Source organism: Strigops habroptila, chromosome 5 (assembly GCF_004027225.2).
Source record: "Strigops habroptila isolate Jane chromosome 5, bStrHab1.2.pri, whole genome shotgun sequence".
NCBI lineage: Eukaryota > Metazoa > Chordata > Aves > Psittaciformes > Psittacidae > Strigops > Strigops habroptila.
Window position 1 is genome coordinate 34,679,225 of NC_044281.2, and position 18,344 is coordinate 34,697,568.

The following is an 18,344-nucleotide window of genomic DNA, read 5'->3' on the forward strand; positions in this document are numbered from 1 at the left end:
ACTTTGCTCCTGAATGTTCAAGGGGAATTCCCTGCCAGACAGCTAAAATATATTACCATTTTCATACCCTTTGTTACCTGCCATTCTGTTCCTCATGTGGCCTGGTCATAAACATGTTACTAACCAGGAGCACATATGAGCTCTTTCAGTTACAACCGCTGTGTAAGAGAGCCAAGACTGACATTTTTGGTAGGAACACTAACCATAAGCAGAGTACTGCCAAGCACTGCCCTTTCTGGGGTCTTCAGAAAGTTCTTTGTCACTGCGGTGGCTGGGACAGACCTGTGCGAGAGAAGAAAGCAGTCCTCAATTTAGATGTGGCCAGCATGAGCATCCAGCTTGAGCAGCGCTGCTCTGCAGGACAACTGAGAAGTTTCCACAGTGCAACATTTTGCTTAGATTGTTTAAGGATGTAATTTACCAGTTACTTTAGTCCTTTGAAGTTTATTAAGCATAAAAAATAAACGTTCCAGAGCAGAGAAAATCTCAACCCCAGGCTTTGTTGAGTTGAAAATAACAATTATTTCAGGGAACGCCAAAATCAGGTCTGTTCGTGGGAGGGCACAGCTCTGCTAATTGCCAAGAAGTTCTGGTCTGTTGTAGAGGCATAATTAGATAAAACTTGTCAAATGTTTGTGCAAATACTATTATTCTAAGCAGCACAGAGGAAAGAAACACCAAAAATGATGCAGGCATTTCAAAGGCATTCACTTTTCCCATTAAAGTTGATTGTGTTTACTGATGTTCCAGCTTGAGTATCGACTCTTGAGTCAGCTCGTAGTTAGTGAGACCTGGGCTCTAAGGTTAACATTTTCCTGTTGAAAATAGAGACCATGCTTCTTAGTCACATTGGGATGTTTAAAAAGGGGACTTGCAGTAGTCCTCTTGCTGACTAATCCTTTGCTTTCATTTATAGCTTCTGCACAGCATCACTGTACTTATCCAAAGCATCAGATTCTGGCCCACAGCCTTGCAAGCCAGGCAGGCTGTGCTTGCCAGAGGGCTAGAGCACAGACCACAGATTGGCTTTGTGCATCTTTGTTCCCCTAGTCTGCAAAACTGCAAGAGACTTACTATAAAACCACTTGCAGCAGTCCTCAGGATATCTGTGATTTTTCGGAGCTACAAGAAAGCGAGGGCTGCCTGGCCATGCCTCTGCCCTTTGCCTGTCCCAATAGTTGTGGGAGGCAGGACCAGAAGTAGCTTCACATCCAGGCATTCCTCCACAGCAGGGTACTTGGTCCAGCCCTTTTTGTGACCTTTCAGGTTGCAGAAGGAGTGTCTGTTCATATTCTCAGAAGGTGATGTTCTTTACGGTTCATTAGGGCTCCAGTTCTTCAAGCCTTTTAGCAGTAATAATAGGTAGAAGTGTGGGTAGCCTGGAGAAGAGGCAGCATAAGAACTTAAACAAAATAGACTTAAAATTAACCTGATCCTCAGATGAGTGTTTGATTCATGCGTGAATAATTACTTTGTGCAGGATTTATCCTTGAATTGCGGTCCCTCTCTTGTGCCTGTTGTCTTTGGGTTGGTTACAGAAGACAGAAAATAAAATTAGTGAATGCAGTCAGTCCATTTTGCTTTAAATAAGGTTTAAGATAAAATACTTTTTTTTTTTTAATCCATAGGTGCTAACTACATACAGGTGCTAATAGTGAGTTGGAGATGCTGACGTTTTCTAAGGAAAACTGTATAAACAATAAACTTGAAGAAATCATAACGTTATCAAATGATAAGTCTCCAGCCATGCTTTTGGCTTTGGAGAGTAATTTCTGCAAAGGAAGGGTTTTCCTTTTATATTGAGTGAAAAAGAAATGCCTCTTACCCTGTAATATTTAGTGATGGTAGCTATCTCCTCTTGTTTAGATTAAAATTGCAGGCCTCAGATTGCAAGTTGTAATATTTGTTTTTTCCTGATTGCTGCCTTTAGCTCCTCAGTAAACGCCATTGACTGCTCTGTGGGTAACTCCAAAGAAGCCTCCGGGGCTGAATATATTAAAATCCACAGCATTCCACAGAAAATGACAAAATTCTCCCCAAATTGCCCCCACAATTTTCCACTGGCCTTCTTTATGAGCTGCAGGCAAAAGAGGGTGATCTGTTGTGCTTGTCTTATTCCTGTTTTTCTTCCTGTTTTAAATATAGCAGAATATATAAAATAATGAAGTGGTATTCAGAAACAATTCTTTTGCCAGGTCTTCCATCTGTTATTCTGTATAATCCTAATTTCTGTACAGAAAAAACAGAACCATGGTATGCAACTCAATATGTTACAAGATGTTTATTTTCATCAGCATGGTCCAATAAAGTACATAGCTCAAATATTAACATTGGAGTATGTTAAGATTTCATTACTATTTGATCTATATATTTTACTGACATAAATGGATAAAAATAAACAGCTTGTAACATATAGAGTTACGGACTATGCTTTTGTGGATTTACAGAATTCTGTGGTGGATTTGGGTTTTGCAGCAGATTTATTTTCTCTAATTCAGTTAAAATAACTATGTAATCATTATTTGTGCTGAGTATGGTTTGAGGTTCATTTTCATAATTCACCGTGGGATTTGTCTGCATAACTTCTGATGGTTAATGACCCTGTATTGATTGAGATTCCTTTTTGTGAGGCTGTATTGCTTGTGACTTGATAATGAATCAGTCAGAACACTCCATTTTGGAGAGAAAGAAAATAGACATAGTGCTAACTTACATTATTAAAAAAAAAAAAAAAAAGACACCCAAAGCTCTGTGTACGCTATATATTCTGTAGGGACTTTTATAGTGCTTGTAGTACATGCTGTTCTGAAAGTGTCACACATGCATTTGTTGTTGTGAACTCAAATGCTGTAGAATCTGTAAAGATGCAAGATTAAATTTTCCATTGCCATTTTTACAGATAACAGCCCGTCGACAATGGAAACATATTTATGATGAATTAGGTGGTAACCCTGGAAGCACAAGTGCTGCTACATGTACTCGCAGACATTATGAAAGGTAAGATAACAAATCTGAAATGCTTGTTTAATAATGAAAAAATTAATTTGGAGAGCCTTCAAAGCGTTTTATAAAGAATTAGAGAAAGAGAGAGAGAGAGAGAGAGGCTTCTTAAAGATACAGTTAATATTCTCCCAACAGTTTAGTCAGATAATCCATTGTAATTTAAACCAGAGTGTATGTCTCCAGCAACAAAATAAATAAAACAAGCATCTGATTTTTCTTTGGTACATATCTTAATTTTTATGACAGCTTTCTGGTTAAGCTGAAAAATTGAGCAAAACATACTCAAGGAAAAATAAGAAACAACAGCTAATTGATGCAAGCACTTGTCTTCTGTCGTTTTTGAGGAATACCAATTAAGCAAATTGTGGTTGTGATCAAAATAATGGGGTGGCCCACAATGCAGGGTGCTGTTAATGTTGTAGATCATGCAGAGCGTTGCATTCGTCTTCTTCATCGCATTCCTTCCCTCCTCCCTGCCTGCGAGCTGCTGCCAAACACTCTTTCTCTGCAGCCATTGTTGCTGGTCAGAACTGTTGATTTCTTATTCTTCCCATGTAGATAATAACTTCCAGGGCTTGTGAAGCCAGCACGCATTGAATAAAATACTGGAGCTGGAATGTTATTTTGGTTTGGTATGGTTTTTAGAAACAACTCTCCCCCTCTCTTTTTTTCCCTTTCTCTCTTTTTCTTTTTTTTTTTTTTTTTTTTAGTTTAGGCGAGCAGATGTTAGTAAAAGCTTTGCAATTTCAGGCTCAGATAAGGAAAGCCCAGTCTTTTGTTCGTTGATCATAAACAAGTTACTTTGCTGGGGTCAGGAAGAGATTGTATTTGCCTGTGCACAAGGTGGCACAGCAGAGCTGAGCTCAGTGGGCAGTTGTTCACCTTCTTTTAATGCCTTCTGTCCTGCTCATGGAGAGGAAGGTTGGTCACCCTCATTTACAGGAGATGTCTCCAACATAAGAGGTTGGGTGCACAAATAAGTTGCATGTAATGCCACTATAAAAGTTAGAGTTAGAAGCTTTCTGGAGGTCAAGCCAAGCAGCAGAGCAGATTGAGTGAGTTGGTGTGCATGTCAGAGGGGGCTTTTCCCCGCCTTTGTGTTGCAGAAAAATGTTATAGATTGTTTTAATTGGCTCATCAGATCGTGCATATTCGGCTCCTCCCCTCCATCATTACAGCCCTGAGAGTCTCAGGGCTTCCTCTTGCACCCAAGCCAGCTGATGGGTTTCCAACTGGCAGTCTGGGTCTTCCCTCACCAGATGCGCTTTGTAGGATGCTGTTTATTTGACGGAGGAGACTCGAGCATGCGTGAGAGTTAGGTCTCTGCAGGCTTAGGTTGCAGAGGGAGCAAGCACTGCTGGGCTCTGTGTTGAAATCCTAGAGTCACCGAGAGAGCTTATCTCTTGTAGTTTTGGAAAAATAAATAAGCCATTCACAAATACTCCGTGAACTCCTGTCTCTTTCTTCTGCTTTCATGATAGTGGTGTATTTTTTTACATGCAAAAACCTTGGATTGCACTCCTCTTTGATGCATAGAGACTTGTCCATGTGATTTACTCAGCAGTTACTCAGGGGTATGCTATGTGCTTGAAGTGCCGCAAAGCCCATTGTGCTCACTAGAAAACCTGAGCAGATTCATGATGCCTTCGAAATGGAAAAGCCTTTCCAGGCTACCCAAAAGCAATTCTGCTTGCCTTGAGCCAGTCTGAGGAAAGAGTCTTTTCGTTTATGGTTGGATGGGTCTTAGCACACCAGAGAGCTCAAATCTGAGTTCTTGGATGCCAGTCTATTTTGTAGTTCTAGGTTAGGTCTGATATGAGGCAGCACCTATTTTCCAGTTCTCTGGCAGGCTGTCAAAAGATGGCATTTGGAGAAAAAGCCTTGAAGGATTTCTAGGTTAGCCCTGAGCTTACCTAAAATATGCTTTACCAAATCTGGTCTGAAAACCAAGACAAGTATACAAAAAAAACCTCAGTGACTGGTCCAATCTCTAGATATCTAGTGTTAGATACTTCTTTTTTTCCACCACAGGAAAGCTGTATTAAGCCTCAGACTTGGGAAAAAGTAAATGAAATTGTCATGGTTTGTTTCAGCTGGTAATTCTAACTACAGCACCTGTAAATGTAAAGCTCATTTATAGCCAAAGTGCTCAGATGACATTTAATCTAAAACTAGAACTGCAGTGCAGGAATACACATTCATGATTCAGGACACGCATTTTCTAACTTGAAGGTGAGCTGTAAAGCTAAACTGGAAATTGAATTAAGCTGGGAAGTAAATGTTGAATAAACCTCATGATTTTTCCTTTCTGAATCCCACTGGCCTTTCCTTGCTTACTGGAGGCAGAACTGGCAGTTCCCTGACTTCACTGATCCTGTTGGTGTTTGACTTAGCTGTGCCATTCATCTCTACAACTAGATCTCAAGGGCATCCATGTTGTGTTAATTAGCTGTCTTCCAAGATGACAGAGAAGCTTCTAGCTGTTTGCACCAGCATTCACATATCAAGGCTGCTTCGGTGGCAGAGACCTTTCAGTGAGATACTTAAGGTGCTGAGGCGTGGAATGGCACATATGGCCCATTCAGGTACTGCATCCCACCTTCCTGCCCTCTCCATGTTCCCTTCTGCAAGGTGAAGTTTAACATACAACTTCTAAGGGCAAAAAGGAGGGGGAGAAAAAAAAAAGGGGGGGAGGAAGGGAAAAAAAGAAGAATAAATTGGGAGACAGAATTGGCTCTCTGTCTGACAAATCCCATGAAGAAATGTTGCTTTTCTCAAAAGGTGCTTATAACCCCTAAAAAGCCAGCATGTTGCTGCAGATCCATGGTACGAAGGATGGCACAAGCTGAAACAATGCCAAATTTAAAGGCTGTGGGGAATGCTTTGCTCCCCTCTCCACGACCCTCTGTCTGGCAGGGGTTGTGGTGGTCGCTGCTGCTGTGCTAGAGGTAGGCAGAGTCCTTCAGTCAGTGTGGTGTTGCTTTGTTTCCCTGGTAAAAGGGAAAAAAAGATTTTGTGTGCCCTATCAACTGATTTGTTTTTTATGTAGTATGGTTTGTGTTTCCAATAACTGGTTTCATTTTAAAACAAGGCGAGCCTGCCAGTGTTTCAGTAAGTGTTATTTGTATATTAGTTAGACAACTTTTGTTTTATTAATGAGTATAATAATGAAAGTGCAGGTTGCTGAGTAGAAGCAATGGGTGTTTTTATTTAAAGCATAGCAGGCATCGTATAATGCCAATGAATGCGTTATTGTCACTGTAGGCATGGCTGGTCTGAACCTGCCTCTGATTGGGTTATTCCAAATAAGCCCAAGCACTTCATAAAAATGTCTTTGTCAGCCTAGTTTTCCTTCCAAACCTATTCATCTCTGTCAGTTTTTAATATTAGTACCAGGCTCTTGGCTATAGTCCATTAGTACTGTACTTAATTGCTCATGTTACAGATGATTACCAATATAAAAAGCATTAATGTTTTCCCATTGTGGGGCTGTTGCTCTGTGCACAACTCAGACTATACAGAGCTTATGAGTTGTTGTTGTTGTTTTACTCGTTACTTTCTTCATTTGTGTTCCTTTAATGCACTTACCTTGTATGATCACAGACAACTAGAGTCTACCAGCTAGGTTGGTATTGGCTGATTCAGCCTGAACCTTTCCTGTGAAACTCTTACAGCCCTTGTCAGTACCCTACATCTCCCTCTCTCTTATCAAGAAACCCTCAGAAACGGCTACTTTTCTGCGAAGCACTCTTCTCCATGCTGCCTTCCCCTAATAATGCAGATGTGGTTTTCACATACAGCGTTTGAGGTTTCTTTTGCTTTTACACAAAACACATGATCACAGCTTTAATTTTCCAGCGTGAAAGATGATAGTCTATATTTCTTCAGTGCTCATGATGTTGTTGTTAGGGATTTTTCATAAATATTACACCACCACCACCCCCCCCAAAAAAAAACCCAAACCAAAAAAACCCCAACATGCTGTTTTGCAGGGTATATAAAGGTCCCAATAAAATGCATTGAACAAAACAAATATTACAAGCAATTGCCTTTTTCTGACTCCAAGTCTGGCTGTGATTCATTTTGGTTTCCTCCAAAGCAAGCCTTGGGCACAAGCTATGCACAGCCATACAGGGGATGGGGAACTGTGATGTGCAGTGGCATACAGTAACTCCTCAGCTTCTTTGCTGGACAGACATGTCGATGTTCAAAGACATCATGGCAGGCAGCTGGACCGTCCCATAGAGCAATAGCCCTCCTGGCCTCTTCAGGTGCAGCAGGAAACCTGGGTCCCTGAGGGTCTCCAGCATGGATGGACCCAGAGCATCCCACAGGCTGTCCTGCTCTTCAGCAGTGTATCTCATATCCTGGCCCTCAAGAGTCACTAATGCCTTGAAAACCAGACAGTCCTGGTCAAACTCATCTGGAGAGGTGTTTGCTAGGCTTTATACACTCATCAAATTCTGGCAGCTGAGTGCAAAATTGTTTTGCAGAGCTATGACCAGATGGGACTTGATGAGGAGCAGATAGGTGAGATGGGTGCCCAGAGTGGTGCCCAGAGTGGTTCTTCACAATCTAGCAGGTTGGCTGTGCCCTGGGTTTTGGACACAGACCTGCGGAGGGTTTTACTCTGGCTGTAAATGTGGCCTCTGGGCACTTGCAGAGCACCATGCACATCCCTCTGTTGCCAGGGGACTAAATGCTGGGAGATACAGTGTCTTGTACAGTTCACACCATTTTTCTGCCTAAAGCGCTTGCACAAATATTACATATTATCAGAAACACAAGGCAGGTCAAAAGAAGTCCCTTATATGGTTTCCCTTTAACAGCCGTAAAGTCTCTCTACCCTAAGGATATTGCACAGTAATTCAATATGCAAGAGAGCCCCATGTTCCATGCAAATGCTGTTTGGTTTTGTTAAAGCATTTGGATAACTTTGGTAACATGTAAGCATTTCAGTGGAGTTTTGTAGGAAATAGCAGCCAATCTTTTAGAGGGAAAAAAAATTAGGAGGCTTATATAGCATCTACATGAAAATGCTTATGATTATCTTTTAATACATATCATAATGTAAGGTTTTGATTTACACTGTTAAGTGTGAAAACATCCTCAGGCAAAAATTAATCAAATGTTATGTCATGCTGTAAACTACAGCTAGCTCTTTGTTTGACCCAAAAAAAAAAAAAACAACTTGCCAAGCAGCAGTTTTTTCTTGTCATACTAACTGGGTTGTTTTATTTTTGTCTTCACCCCACTTTCCTGCCTCCCTCCTACTTCAGCTAGTCCCAGACTCCCAGAAAACTTCGCAAGTTGCAAATTGTCTCAATAGTTTTCCATCAAGCACGAATTTAAGCCTGAAGATAGATGAGGTGTCTCAGTTCTCTCTTTCTTTTCCTGGGTTTTTGGTTGGGGAGGTTTTTTTTTCTTTTTGATAAATAACAAGAGGTTTCTACTTATGATTTTCTACCCTCAGGGCTTTATCATTAAGATTAAATAACTGTACTCTCAAGCATACCACTGAACAAACATCTTTTCAATTATGTGAGTAACAGATGCTTTAACAAAGGAACTATTGAAAATTCAGAAAGCTTCCCCCTTCCCCAAAATTTAAAAAGTATCAGATGACAGAGGAATGTAATTGTTTACCATTAAAACAGATCCTTAGCTGTCCATTCAAAACATACGAAAACACACAGGTTTTTTTCAAAATTACAGGGTTTTTAGTCTCAAGAGACTTACTGGCCAGCACTTGAGTCAGAGGGAGTCCTTGGCTGCAAAAGTGCTAGACAGTTGGGCACTGCCTTGGATCTCTCTCCTCACAGGGAGTTGTTTTCCCAGTCACATCTTTCTTTCCACCCAGCAGAATTGGGTGATGCTGTGTGTTACCCAGTGCTCCTGGATGGGTTGTCACCCAAGCAGAGAGAAACTTCCCAGACGTGCCTGCCGTACGCATGCGCATCTACATGTACTGGGTGCTGAGGCTCTGCAGTGTGCCCAGTGCTCTTGAGGTCCCAGCACTCCTATCAGCTGAGCTGAGTGCTTGTGGTTGGTCAACATGAGGTAAAGTGCATCTCACAGGGCAGCCGCATTTCTTGACATCCAGGGGTAGGGACAAGCCCATTTTCCTTGCTGGGAGTTGAGTTGCCCCAAGAGCAACTGTGGGTGATGGGAGATGTGCCATTCTCCTTAGCAGGAGCAGCACCAGAGGTGGAAAGTGAGATCCCCCTGACTCCCTTCAGATTCTCCAGGTCTGCTGGGAATCTCTACCTTATACTGTGCTTACACTGTTCTGTAGCAGAACTTTGCTAACATGGCAGGGGGTGTCCCTCGTTTGTTCAGCTTTGTGCAATGAAGATGTGGCCTAGAGCTCTTAGGAGAGGGTCAGCAGGATTTTGGAGTCCCTCCAGGAGACCTGCATCCCATAGGCTATGCAAAATGGCATCTGTAAGCTTTTCCTGATCATAGGGACCAACCATTTCGGGGACTGTATGGACTTACCAAACAAAATGTGTGTCTGCCTTTAGATGTAGAAATGGTGGCTGTGACCAAAACAGAGGCTTGTAGCAATTCTAGTAGAGTGACCTGCGGAAGCTGTTCTGCCCTTGTCACCCTTCCTTTGAATCTTTCCCATGCAGTAAATCTGCACCAAAGGCAAAAGACTGGGGTTGTTCATCTCCCCCTGCTGAGCTATAGGATTGAGAGTGCCTGAGCTTCCCTTGCCTGGCTGTGCAGCTACAGCTACAGCTGTGTTTATAATGTCACTCATTTCCAGTTTACTTAAAACAAAGTGTCTTTGAATTCTCTTACAGCAGTGCAGTTCCCACCTTTCAGCAGTGAGCCATTCTCATTACCCACCAGCACTCCCAGTGGGCTGTGAGGAAAGTTGTTGATGAAAGGATGAAAGAGCCATTTCTTTAAGGAAGGAAAGTTCTTTGGGAAGAAAATTGAACTCAAACATATTTTGTCTTTGCTGATAAAATACATGCCAGTTTTGTACTTCAGACAAATGCAAATAAACCCATTGCTATTGTGTTCTGCACAAAAGCACATGAGGCTTGCTTTCGTAACCCCTGGATTGTACAATGTGGTCTGGAGAAATCAGGCTTGAGGAACATACTGGTTGATTTCCTGAATGTATTTTATAATTTATAAGGCTGAGACCTTAGAGTTTGGGTTATTCCTCTGCCCTCTGCTCTGCTGAGAGTTTGTCACTGGTACCCATGAGAACTGCTTCCTGGTCCAGGCCATCCCTACTGGCTGATTGCTGTTGAAGGTGGCTTGCTTCCCTTGCTCACACTGAGAGCACTGCTCCAAGATATATGCCTTTTGAAGAGCATCAGGGTAAAAAAGACAAGACTTCTCTTGGGATCAGAGCTCAGGCATTCCTGCTGTTCCCTTAAAGCAACCGAATGCTTACCCACTGAGTTTCCAGGGGACAAGAATCAGGTTTCTCTCACTGAGGTTATCGATAGGGGCCCCTTTGCACTGCGGGGGCTGTTGCTGGAGCTGCCCCAGCTCGGCAGCCACTCATCCCAGCCCTGCACTCAGACCCTCTGGCTGCAGGGGTGCGGGCATTTCTGCCTGGCTACTGTGAGTACCTATTGAACCAGATGGTTGCCCTATTGAACCAGGCAGACCAGCTGTCTCGTCCTCCAGCTCCAGCAGTGCCTTCAGAGGAAGGAGCAAGAGCCACTGTGGCATAGTGTGCCCAGGAGGGAAGTGTTTTCCAAACTCCTACCAGTAAAGAGATTTATTGCCTGTCCGTTTTCAGTGGTTTTGAAACTCTAAGAGCTTAATGTTCTCATGATTTACATTAGCATCTAATCCTTGCATAATCTCACTAATCCCTTGGCCCCAAGATATCCATTGGCAGTGAGTTCCATGGGTTAACTGGTTTGCTGTATTCATTTGGTGGAGCAGATTTAAATCTTTTTTTCCATTCGCGTTGCAATCAACCTTCTTAACCTTCTGGCCAAGCATGGGAATGGGTCAGCATCTCCCAAGGAATGAGCTTCGGTATTTTAAGTCCTTCCAAGATTATTCTTGTGGCTGAGAGGCTCCATTGCACACTGTTTCGTGTTGGGCTTGGAGCCCTTGAGAAATCAAGATGATGTCAATGGGAGACGTACTGGAATATTTTATTCTGCCAGAAAGAAAACAAAAATAAACAAAAAGCAAGCGATATAAAGATTATTGTAGGGATTGTGCTGAACTGCCTCCTTCCCTCCTTTACCCTGTGTGTCCTGGGCATATGGTTCCTGCCCAGCCTGAAAGCCCCGTCATATCCATACACAGTGGGGAGAATTAAAGAGGAAACTGGCAGCCTTAACATTTAATTTCCTTCCTCTTTCTGGGCTGGTCAGATCCTTTGCATTATTGTAACTACTTTTTTATCATGTCTAAAAATAGATATGCTCTCATATGTCCCGTGAAGTAGAGTCTGGCCAAAAGAGTCATTCATTCTGCATAATCAATACATGAAAATGTAGTGGTTACTGGCTCAGATGAGATCTTGTATTGTTAGTTCTGTAGCTGGGAAAAAATGTTGACTAATAAAGATGAAGGGTGCTTTTTTTTTTCCTCTTTATGAAATGCTAATGATGAAGACATGTTTGATATACTGTGAAATACATTTCTCTAATGTGAAGTTTCTGCTTTTTGTTGGGAGAGAGATGCAGTCCTTGAAGGATTTTAGAATTTGTAAATATAAAATTATCTGCTTCAGTGTTTTTTAAAAAAAGGTTGGCAGAAAGCCAGATTACTTACATTACTGTAATAGATTTGCTGACCTCTGACATCTGCTGCAGAGAAGTACATTGAATTTTTCATAATATCAGATGATGCAGATCTAAAAACTCAGTACACTCTGCACCATTATTTAATTCAGGACTTAGTAAAGCTAAATCTTTTTTTGAGTAGCAGTTTATACGTGATTAAACTTAATATTGCCGATTGTAATAAATCAGGATTAGTATAGTACTGATTTGTTAATCTAACTTGTATTGATTTTAAGTTGTCTTTATTTAAAAAAAAAAAAAAAAGAAAAAACTGGCTTTTCACAGTGACTGAATTTAATAAGAAGCCCTGTGATAGCAAAGACTCCCCTACTGTTTCTGCTCTTGGCTGGAAAATGTTATTCTTGTATTATTCCAGGAAAAAAAAAAAAAAAACCCTCATGCTGCTAAAAATCTGCTGCCTGTGGAAAGATTTTTTAATACACTAGTGCTTACATATTCTATTTATGTTAATTGACTTATAAATAATACATTTTATTAATCTTAATATTGGAATCTTGATCATGATAAAGACCCTTTTATTTGGTCTCTTCGCAGGCTTTACAAGTAAATATTCTTTAGACCACAAAATATTCCCCCTCTTTTCCTTTTTTATGAACACTTTGATACTTCCCCCCTGCCGTGAAATACAGCCACAGTTCAAAGCCACTCAAAACATGGTTGTTGTTTCCAAAGTGTGATACAGTCAAGGTATCTGGCTCTGGTTTTTTGGACGTCGTCTTTACCTCTCCTTGCGCAAAGATTGATTAAATCTTACCTGTGCTGCAAATATTTGTCAAAAAAAAAATATTGCGTGCTGGTTTCAGACATGTCGCATTCTGTTAAACTATTTGGCTAACAGCAGATCACATTCTTCCGGTGTTGGGCAATATTGACCTTAAATTGGCTAAGCCAGCTGCTTTCATGGCATGTGAGCCGGCTGCTTACATGTTCTGAGAGCTGTATTAGCTTTATTACTCCTGCGCTATAAAAACTTCTAATAATCAAATGATAAGATCATATCCTGTGGGTAATTGTGTTGTACCATGACAGGATAACTGAAAAAACATTCAGTGAAAATTGCAACCGACGGAAATCTCTACGTGTAGCGGCAATTGTTGGCATTGCTCGACTTGGTGCTGCTCCCCGGGGTCTCGCAATCCGTGTTCCTGCCCAGCTTCTCTCCAGCTGCCCCCAAAGGCCACCTCGGCAGCAGCAGGGAACGGCAGCCTGCTGGCCCTCATTTCAGACGAGGAGGAGAAAATCCTAGAACAAGCCGTGCTTGTGTTTTGATTCAGTTTTACCTTAGTCATGCCGCCTCCCCGATACACGAAACATTTAATTCCAGATTTCCTGCCGCTGGCTCCGGGCCTTTGACCGGCTATGTGAAATGTATTTTTACTGCTGTCGGCCTGCCAACTGCTGAGCTCAGTGAAAAATAACTAAAATGAAAACCTTGTACTCCCACATGAACCCTTAAGATCAGAAAAGGAAATTTAAGCCACAGTTACTAATTAGCACCAAAACTAATGAGTTCTGGTGAGGTGCAGCAGGAGGAGGAGGAGTTTGTGTCCCATGTTACCCTACAAGGCTCGGTGGAGAGCGCACGAGCAGTGATTAATTGTGTCAGCCTGGGCCTTGCTCCCGTCCTGGCCATAGCCATGGGGTTAATCACACGGCATCATTGACGGAAAGGCCTGCTCGTGGTCTGGGAGCGTCTCCGTCTCCCATGGGGCACGGGACAGCATCTGAAACCTTTACGGATGGAATATGTAGATTTTTAATGGGCGACGTGTTCCCATGGAAACAAAACAAAGTCAAACACTCCCCTCACAGTGCTAACAATTATTGTAATAAAATGTGTTTTTATTAAAAGCAATTTTAGATACTTAACACATGGCAGAGCGGCCTCGACGTTGCCCTGTGTGAAACCCAACCCTGTCTCTAGTGAAGTCCAAAGCGCTTTGTGCAGTGCAGGGAGGAATTCAGTGTTTTCACCAATATTGCGAATGAAATGCAGCAGCCTCAAGTATGAACAAGATTATTTTTTTCCTTATTCTGCTTAGTTATGCTTTTTATTATATAAACATTAACTGTAATATTACAGTGGGAAGCAGGTATTTGGCAACTACGTATTATTTTGCTAAGTTTGCATAGAGGGAGCAGTTTCCAGTTTTAGCAGCTGTAACATGTTTAAACTCAGTTTGTAATGGGATCTGAAGATGAATATTCCCTGTGGGCTCTGCTTAGCTTCATTACTGGAGCCCTGCCAAATTCAGGGCTAGAAAGTATTATTCACGCCTCTTTGCACATACCATGTCAGAGCATGCTCAGTTAATGAATTTTGTTTCTAATATAGCATAAATTAGGTTTATATTTTAACATAATTTATGTTGTATTTTATTAAAATGTAAAATATTATGATCACGAGCAATCTAATTTCTGCTCTCCTTAGCCCAAACTGTGTTTGAACATCTAAGTATGTAAATCAAAATTGCATGCTTAGAAACTGATTCTAGGATAACAAACGAATATCTGAACCAAAGAGGTTTTTGCCTTGGAGTCTTAGATTAAAGATAATTAAGGATTCCTGGTATTTGAACAGATTTATGTTGTTTATAAGCAAAGTACATTTTCTTCATACAGTCATCTTGTCTTTTTTTTTTTAACAAATTATGTTTGTTGTATTAAAGTTTGTATTTTAAAAGTCTGAGTCTTGTATTAATCCCACAGTGAGTCATTAATCATACCAAACACATCATAAAAACTTTAATCACTGAAGTTGAAACTGAGATTGTAATGCGATCCATCCCTTTTAATTATATCCTTTTTTTTCCCTTTCAGATCAAGAATTGCAAAGGGAAAACATATAGATTAAAACTCAGTGTGTTTGATGCTTTCAGGCGAGGATATTTTTTTGTTTGTGTTTCTTACTTGCTTTTTAAAAGCAATTTCATGCACTTTGTGGAGGACAGTTATACAGTGAAAAAATCCTCTTTTAACTCTTTTCCTCTCCCCTTCTTCCTTAAAAATGACTCACTGGCGAAGGCAGGGAGCATGGTGACTGTCACCATATGGGTGTGTTGCAAGGGTGGCGACGGGCCGGTGCTGACTGCAACTTGCTGGGTGCTGTGCCCACCGCTGTAGGTTTCCTGCAGCCCTACTCTCATCTTCTGCCAAGTTCCTCACACTCGGCCTTGCGCTCAGGGGAACCACCAGCCTGGAAATTGTGTAGCTGTTATCAAGTTGGCTGTGGCTTTGTAGGTGTTTTCCTGGGGTTTATTGCATGCGTTTAAGGGTAAGGAGGGAAAATAAAAATAAATGGTGGAATTTATTTTTTAAATCAGTCTAAAGCATAGTGGTTCATATCTGGCACAAATTGGTGTAGCCACACAAACCACTGCAGCATTACTGACAGCCAGTCCACACCAACCCCACTGAATTTATGCCGCATGATAATCTTGCCAAATAAATTGATTTATCATACTTGGATTTATAAATGTAGAGTTTACACCATTGCTTTTATGGTATGGAAGAAAATGGATTTATTAAGTAAGCTGCTCGTAGTAGATACATTTTGTTCTTTGCTAGAATGACAAACCCTGATCAATTATTTGTTCCTTAATCCCCTAGATTAATCCTGCCATATGAAAGATTTATTAAAGGAGAGGAAGATAAGCCACTGCCTCCAGTGAAACCTCGAAAACAGGATAACAGTTCCCAGGAGAGTGAAGTGAAAACAAAAGTGTCTGGAACAAAACGCATCAAAAATGAAAACCAAAAGAGCAAGAAGGAAAAAGATAATGCGCAGAAACCCCAAGATGCAACTGAGGTTGGTTGCTTTCCTGCTTTTCAACTTTTCAATTAAAAACATACAGCTTTAATCACGTGAAATCCAATGATAAAATACATAATTTAAACTGGAGAATTCCAGCCAGTTGGCCTTTGAGTTTGTTCAGAAATTCAATTGTTGTGGTATTGTCTGTGTTGGGATTTTGCTGGCCTACAAACGGCAACTGGTTAGCTCCATACCACACAGCAGTGATGGCAGAATACCAAGCACTGGATGTAACAAGTACCGTTTCTGCTTATTGTGTTATACAGTGGTCACCACTAAAAGATCAGCAGCTGCCAAAAGGAAACCACACAACTACCACAATTATTTCCTAATCTAAGTATAGGGTGCGGGAACCTTTAATACTGTTGATAATACTGTGGTAACTGTTGGACACAGCTGATTTTTATAATGGTAACCTCTGGATCATCCCTTCTGTGCTCACAGATGTATGCATGTCTGTCAAAAAACATATGACTTCCCAGGATTTTTATCATGTTATGCTAAATTTCTCTTTAGACTAAAAGGTCAGAGTTTGAGGGAACCACCTTCCAAGCCTTAACTGAGACTGACTTCCCTCTCACATGCCACAGATGGTTTTCAGCTGAGGTAGGGTTTCTAGTCTGTCACCTCCTTCACCTGGGCAGGCCCTGGTTTCTGCATAAAGCCATGTTACCTGCAGACATAGGACAGCCCCTAATAGAAGAGATTTTATATTCACAGCCTGGGGTAAGACAGATCAGTAGAATTCATATTCACCTGCAAATAACGGTAAATTTCACATGTTGTTAAGTGATACAAATCAGTGGAGGTTTTGCTACGGTATTTATTACTTAAGCACTTTCTTTTGCACATCCTGCCCACTCTCTCCTGTGCCCTGCTTGCGCCCTGTGCGAACAAGGCAGTGAAGTTCCTCACACACAACCCCTACACAAGACATTGCTTTTCCTGTCTCAGTCTGCCAGATCACAGCTGCCTTCAAGGCGTTGCAATGAAAGTAAGTATTTAAAGAATGTCGAAACACATGACATGCCTGGCAGACTATGGCTGCTCCTTTGACTTCATTGCTGTCTGGCAGGTACGTAAGTCCTGTACCTAAACCAGTTTAGTATTGAGTCAGCCACCAGCAGTCCTCCTCCTCATTGTTTAAAAAAAAACAAACAGTGCAGGACCAATAAACATGGATGCCTCAGAGACACTGCATACCCAGTTTTGAGGAGATTTCTATTTTCAAGTTCCACTACCTCTTCAAGTTGTGCTTACAAGGACAATTTCAACTCCCATCCAAACCAGAATTTCTGTTTTAAATTGCCTTGATCAACAGTACCTTTAATATCTAGTGTAAGAACATTCCACAGAGAGGGGAGGTATTTTTGTTTTCTCTCCCACTGTAATTTTAAAGCAGGGAATCCTGTTGGGGGAAAACCTCTCAAATTCTGAAGAAAAATACATAGAGAGGAGAGTGTGCACAAACCTGCTTCAGTGACTGGAAGGTTGCAACACAAATTGCCCAAAGCAGGGAGATGTACAGTGAAGACTTGTGCTCCCTTCTCCTGTCATTCCTTCATGCCCAGTTACTTATTGAGGGGTCTTGGATCAGCAAGATACATTGCACACTATCCATACTGCTACTGCTAAGCACAACATAACGAATCAGCAACAGAGCATCAGCCTTAACTTTGAATTTCCTTGCTTTTGTTGTTCCCTATCTCAAACTTCCTGCTGCTTAAACTGCAGTTATTTTTGTGTGGTTTGCAGGAAGAGCTCTTAAGCTGTGCTTATCGGAAATGTAGGAAGCCTAGACGAGACAATAAAAATGTACAATTACAGCAGTTTCCTATTGTAAAATGGTACCTTTTATAGCAGAATTCACATCTCTTCCCTAACTGGGATGGAAGATGTGTCCTGCCCCTCTTTAATCAGGGTGGGCTATCAAGGACCTCAGTCTTCACACAGGTCACCACATAGGCAGTTGGTCACACGACATCCAAGCAGCAAAGGGGCCTGCAGGGGTGGCTGCTTCCACCCACGGTGGGTGCAGGGCTGCAGAGCTCATTCAAGCTGTGCCATAGGGAGGGCTCCCTGCCCAGAACATGACCCTCATGGGGACAGCAGAAAGGAGACATTCAGCTTCTTTGGGTGGAGCAAAATCCAAGTCTGCTGGAGCCAGGCAGAAAGTTATTTGTTCCTCTCACCCCAGCCGACCCCCAGCAGCGGAGTCACGTGCCAGGCTCCACACTTGGGTGCAGTCCTCATCCAGGCACAATAGTGGTGGTGTGCTGCTCACAGGGAGCCTCTGTAGCCGCACGTGTAGATGTGTGGCCCCAACCAAGCCACCACTTACACCATTTTTGCATGTGGCCTAGAAGCTGGCTGTAGCCATGATCTGTAAAAGACTAATCAAGTTACAAAAATGTACAGTCCTCTCAATTGCGTGCTCAATTTATACGCTGTTAAGAAGTCTGCAGAGAGAAAATAGAACTTTAATTTATTAGGGTTACATTTGCTTTTGTGCTCTTCACTGTTTTCCTGCCATCACAATGACATTGTCAATGTAACGAGATACCAGACAAAATGCTATTAGCCTTAGACTGCACGTTTCCTCACAATAGCTGAAACTTCAATCAAAATGTTGCTTAACAGAAACAAAGAGTAGAATGTATAGTTATTAAATATGATTACTCTTTTCCTTCTCCTTGCTTTGCTCATCTGTCTGGTATTTTCCTGTAATT

The 18,344-nt window shown here is 41.6% G+C and overlaps 1 protein-coding gene across 4 annotated transcripts in view; it reads left to right on the forward strand.

Moving 5' to 3' along the window:
- The window catches only part of ARID5B (AT-rich interaction domain 5B), a 124,140-nt gene that overhangs the window by 98,758 nt on the left and 7,038 nt on the right, over nt 1-18,344 (forward strand). For all 4 annotated transcript variants that reach the window (XM_030487123.1, XM_030487124.1, XM_030487122.1 and 1 more), the window contains 2 exons: nt 2,900-2,997; nt 15,411-15,609. In XM_030487123.1, the coding sequence (XP_030342983.1) occupies nt 2,900-2,997; nt 15,411-15,609 (297 nt within the window). The remainder of the gene's footprint in view (nt 1-2,899; nt 2,998-15,410; nt 15,610-18,344) is intronic.